We start from the raw sequence: 6,000 nt of genomic DNA, 5'->3' as shown, positions 1-6,000 counted from the left end.
ACATATAGATACAGGTATCTACTTACGTATAGATACACATACACACACATACATACACATCTGTGTGCACCTGTGTGTGTATATGTTACTTTAGGGCCACTCATAATGACACAAAACTGGATCTACTATGGAAAAGTTTTTTCCAAAACATAATTACATACAGAAAAAAACAGTATCCGTGTCATCTCCCAATATTATAAAGTTTCACTATAAAGGAATATTTAGATACAATAACCCATATTTATATTGATATGTCAGAAACTCTAAAGAGGAAAAACAGAGAAAAATTAATAATTTGTGGAGATTTTAAAAACCCAGAGATTTGCTGATGGAAAAGAAAAGATAAAAAAACTTTCTGGAAAGGTTAAGTAAAATACTCACAGTATTCTTCTGGAAAATGATTTCCTGAAAAAAAGAGAAAAGAAAAAAGTAAGGCAGAAGTTAATACAAAATTAAGTCATTCCAGTAATTAACGGAACTATTCTAAGTAGAAAATTTGTATTAACAATTTTACCCTTTATTATTAGCAGTTAGAAATTTCAAGAAGTGTAGAATAAATTTCTGCATCTGAGAAGTTTACAGTCTGATGGAGGAGACAGGAAAGCACAAAAGTATCATATACAGTTTAAGGAAAACAGCACAAACATGTAAAACCCAAACCTGAATAATCTAAACATTTCCGCAGAATATGCATGTGCAGCTTATCTTACCAGCCCCAATCTTTTGGGAAAGGGTAAAACCAGCTTGCTTTCCCTAAGTACAGCCTCACTGGTGCCCTGGGAGGGGACCAGGCAGCATGTGCCTCCTGGGCAGCTGGAAATAAAGGGTACTGGCTATGCATCACAGGGGGCAATCCACACACAGATGACAGGACACCTGACAGTAAAGAGTCATAAACACTGTTTATCTGTTGTTCAATAAGACGTGGAATGTGATAAATACACTGCAGGCAGTGTCCCCGTCTTCTAGGTCATGAGGACTAAATGAAGTCTTGCAAACAACACAGCTACACAGTGTCTGGCGCAGAGAAAGCTCTCAATAAAGCTGGCTGTCATCATTACTATTCCTACACAGGAAAGTGACGAGAGACATGGAAGAGACAACAGAGAAAAGCCTGTGCTATAAAGGCTCCACTGACGGGGGTGGGGGTCATGATTTTGGAAAATAGAAATGGGATGGTGTATTGGACAAGATGGCATGTATGTTGTCACGGAAACAGGAAACGTAATGCATTCGTGGAGCCTCCAGGAGGGTCCATCTGGCTCAGAAGAGGAGCAAGATCTGGCAGGTAAGTGCGGGGTGATGCGACGCCCAGCCGACGGCCCATTCTTCATCCCAGGATTGACAGGGTCAAGGGGAACCAAGGATAGCCTTGGCTTAGGGCAGTATGTAGGATGTGACAGATGAGTAAACAGAAATCTAGAGAGGAAGGAACTGTGACGAGTAATTTTGAGAGCCATAAAGATGTACTTAAAATACTAAAAGAGACCCTTCAATACCTCACAATCTTGCAGATGACAAAAGACACACACACACACGGAAAAAGAAGCATTCTTAGCCTGAACGCACATGCATGTACGCGCACACATGCCATGACAGCAAGGGCTGGGCCCTCTAAGAGAAAGGAGATGTTACTGGAGATTGAGAAGTTTGTGAAGATCAGCAGAAGGTGGAACTGGATGAGCCAAGGAGGACAGACACATCCTCCAAAGGAAGAGCTGGGAGGGGTCCAGGCCAGAGTTCTAGGAACAGCAAAGGCCCATTTAGGGAACAACAAATACTCTCATGGGGACTAAAGAGGACAGCCCGCTGGGAGAAGCACTGAAGAGAGAGTTCAAGAGGTATTTGAAAAAGATCTTGAATCGAATCATTGCACTAAAGCAGAAAGCTCATTTTGGCACATACTGATACCAAGATTAGAGAGTCATCTGGAGGCTTATTGAAGAAGGGGCGTTTGGCGGTCCAGGCGTCTGTGAAGGTGGGTGCTCCCCACAAAGAAGCATCAGCACAACTGGACACTGTTCGTAACAGCAGAGGCTGGGACAGCGTACGTCTGTCCACCAGGACACAAACTATAAACTCCACATGCCGGACACAGCACAGCCAGACAGAGAACAAGGAAGCTCTCTGTGTAGTGACATGGACAGAGCTCCAAGATGCCACTAAGTGAGAGAAGGCAGAGCACAGGATGGGTTTTACCCCATTCTCCTATTTATGTACAAAAGAAAATTCTAATTTGTACATTTGCATATAGGATATAAAGAAACTAATAACACCCTATAGTCTAAAGATATAAAAAAACAGTGTTGCTAATGGAGAGGGAGCTAGCTGGGGGACAGGACGGGACCGGAGAGTGGCTTTTCACTCGATGGCCTTTCACACTTTAAAACTTTTCTATCAGGTGAATGTCTTACCTAAGAAAGACAAATAAATACAAGGCCAATCTGTTAACCTTTTAAAAGCTCTACTTAGCTGGTGGTATTTAGTCCTGGAGGGCAAAAGCATTTAGGTGGCTACTGCAAACGTCCAGGGACGTCAAAAAAAGGGCCTGCACAATGGGGGCTCCTGGCGGAAGGGCAATCACGACAGAGGAGTGACACTGTGGGGGGGCTCGAACGGGGCCTTCACACAGGCATCTCACAGGGGCTGATGCACCTCACACACACACTCTCATGCACACACACACACTCACACAATGCTTCATGAAAACCTTGTGGGAAAATGTCAGATAATCACAAAGCCAGGAACACGCCATGCAGAATTTTCCCAACTTGATTTACGGGGCCTCTCTCGAAGCAGCAAGCCACACCCTTTCAGACACTGCTCTCTGTTGATAGGAATATCCTTCGCTCTTCCTTTTAAGCAACAAGGAAAAGCCCGTCTATTCACCTTGCACCACACAGCATCCTCGTATGTCCTTATTTTTGCCATCATTAACCCTCGTGCAGATGTCTGTGACAGCGCTGCGTGGACTGCACTGCAAATGTTTCCTCATGATTCTCCACCCTACATCAGGAGCTCCTTGGATGGAAGGGCCATATTTTGTTCATATTTGTATCCCCACTGATTGCCTAGTAAATGGCATGGCAAATAGTAGCTACTCAATAAAAGCATGAATAGATGAGTAAGTTAACGCATGTATAAAATACGGAACTATGAATTAGGGTAGACAAACGTTAAGTTTGGCTCTGCTCTGGCCAGCCATGTGCCATCTCCTCTCTCTCTAATGTCACACGAAAGAGGCTGGATTGAGCAATTGCTGGTCTCTTCCAATTCTGTATTCTACCATCTGCTTTTGACTAAAGGCCCATCAGAGTCAGAATTGTCCTTGTGCCACTGGGAGGAGAGATGCCCCCATGCCCAGCATGGGAGCTCCTCGGCCATCATCTCTCTTTTGTGACCAGGCACAGAAATGGAAGTGGTAGGAAAGGGAGCTGTAGTGAGCACTGCTGCTGCTGCTGGCTTACAGCCAACGGGCTCCGTCGTCCTGAAGAACGGCTCCTCAACGTAATCTTTCATTCCAGGTAACGCCTGCATTATGGAACTATATTAAAATCACCCCTACAGCAATCTACTGAATTCTTACAGTTGCATAGAAGCTAAGTGGATACAAATTGTCCTCTTGAAGGAGAGACAGTATTCTCAGTTTATGACATAACCTTAAATGAGGCATCAACTTTAAACAAAAAAGGGACTATTTGCATTTAAACTCAGCACACATAAAGAGCAAACAGGACCTTGACAGACATCTAACTACTGAGGTGGGATAGTAAAAAAGGAGGAAGGGGAAAAAAATTAAGATACAACTGCCATATTTCACATCCCTTCATGGAAACCTCTCATGTAAAGTGCCCAGAAATAAAAAGATAAAAACCAACATGAACTCCAGTGAGAAGTTTCTGAAGACACCTTCCTCCACTACAACCTCACACTTGTCTGGAGCCTTCAGGGGGCTTCTGGTCCCCAGATGTACCAGAAACATCCAAAAAACATTTTTTCAATATTTCAGTACCCTTTGAACCAACCAGGGAAGCAAGAAAAAAGAGATCATCTGTCTAGTCTCTTCCTAAGGGAGGGCAGAGACAACTTTTGATAGCTATTTGGGACAATATCATTTTGAAGGGGTCATTTTAAGGATAAATGAACGGAGTAGCTCCAAAATTGAAAAGTGTTTGTGCCTAAAATTTGGGTGATTACAGCCAGGGGAAGGAAGTGGGAACAGCTGGTGCGGGGCTGTCAAGTCAATCGACTCAGGGCAGGAGAAGCGGAACTCAGCCACCAGGGCCTCAGTTTCCTGAAATGACCACAGCAGCTGGCAGTTTCTGGCCAGGGAAAGAAGAACACGGTTCCCTGATGACCTGCTGGGTCTTCCCGTCCAATCCCTCTTTTGGCCCCAGTGGGACTTGGCGAGTTTTCCACTGCAGCTGGGAAAAAGAAGGATATTTCTTGTACGCCCCAGCTCTAGCCTCTTTACCTATATCAGTGCTTCAAAGCGAAATGAGGAAACATCAGCCGGGCTCTTGGGAACACTCTCAGCCTCACTGAGAAGGTGGACTCACCTTTACCCTCCTGCTAAAAGAAAGCCAAGAGGCTCAGGAAGCCCACTCCAACACGGGTGCCTCGGAACCAGCCCGTCTTTAAAGCTGGGAAGCTAATTCCACTTGTGCTTACATGCAATGCTTGAAAGTTCAAGTTTAAAAAAACAACTCGACAGGGGCTGGCCCCGTGGCCCAGTGGTTAAGTTCGCGCGCTCCGCTGCAGGCGGCCCAGTGTTTCGTTAGTTCGAATCCTGGGCGCGGACATGGCACTGCTCATCAGACCACGCTGAGGCAGCGTCCCACATGCCACAACTAGAAGAACCCACAACGAAGAATACACAACTATGTACCGGGGGGCTTTAGGGAGAAAAAGGAAAAAATAAAATCTTTAAAAAAAAAAAAAAACTCGACAATCTAACAAAAACCTAGAATGTCATACTTTTACAGGATACATGAAATCTGTAGACAGACTTAGAGGGAAACGTCCCTGATGACAAATCAAAGAATACGTGAGTGGGCCCTGCCCCGACACTTAGCTGTGTGTGCCCCTAGGTCACTGCATCTCTCTGGGTGTATTTCTCATCTGTAAAGATACCTTCTGTCTGTCCAATCTATAGAGTAAGTACCTACCTTGTCTCTGTCGCTGGGCTGTCTTTAAAGACGAATTAAATAAATTTACAAAAGCACTTTAAGCGTTTTCAAGCCATACACGATATGAGTATTAATGTTACCCAAGCAAACCACCCCAACTCAATTCCTGTATTACCAGATGTAGAGACCTTTTGTACCCGTGTTGTCTCGTGTTCAGGGGTAAGAACACCTCCTTCTCTTGATGTGGGCAACAGTCAATTAAAACCACCTGTACCAAAAGCCAGGTTAAATCACACCAAAGCTGGAGACCAATCCTAAAAGAAATTCTAGACTTTCTCCTCCTTCCCTTGTAATTTTGTTTCATGTTTAAATAAATATATCTCAGTGGGACTCTCCTGTCAGCAGATACATGTCTTCAAACTGGGCTGCGATGCTCGTGAGTGACATTTTATACACACAGCATCTGAAACAGCTTCTCAACAAGAACCTCTCCTGATAATGTGCTGCTATTATTATAATTAACTTCCTCTTTTTTGACACCAGCTGTTTCTTTCAGCAATGCCTTGTGGGACCACATTATCCAAGGGCAGGTATTTCTTTCTTTCTCTTTTTTTGGCTGAGGAAGATTCACCCTGAACTAACACCCGCTGCCAATCCTCCTCTTTTTCTGCTTGAGGAAGACCAGCCCTGAGCTAACATCTGTGCCAATCCTCCTACATTTTTTTGTATGTAGGACACCTCCACAGTGTGGCTGGTGAGTAGAGTAGGTCCACAGCGGAACCTGTGAACCCAGGCTGCCAAAGTGGAGCATGCAGAACTTTAACCCCTTGGCCACTGGGCTGGGCTCAGGTATTTCTTTTTTAAAAACCCG

At 44.4% G+C, this 6,000-nt stretch overlaps 1 protein-coding gene across 1 annotated transcript in view; it reads right to left on the bottom strand.

The window, feature by feature from the left end:
* Window positions 1-6,000, bottom strand: part of MAP3K5 (mitogen-activated protein kinase kinase kinase 5) — a 201,769-nt gene that overhangs the window by 109,673 nt on the left and 86,096 nt on the right. Inside the window, exon 6 of the mRNA XM_046675036.1 lies at window positions 382-405. Within this exon, the coding sequence (XP_046530992.1) occupies window positions 382-405 (24 nt within the window). The remainder of the gene's footprint in view (window positions 1-381; window positions 406-6,000) is intronic.

This window comes from Equus quagga, chromosome 11 (assembly GCF_021613505.1).
Source record: "Equus quagga isolate Etosha38 chromosome 11, UCLA_HA_Equagga_1.0, whole genome shotgun sequence".
NCBI lineage: Eukaryota > Metazoa > Chordata > Mammalia > Perissodactyla > Equidae > Equus > Equus quagga.
This window is presented reverse-complemented; position numbering and strand designations above follow the sequence as displayed.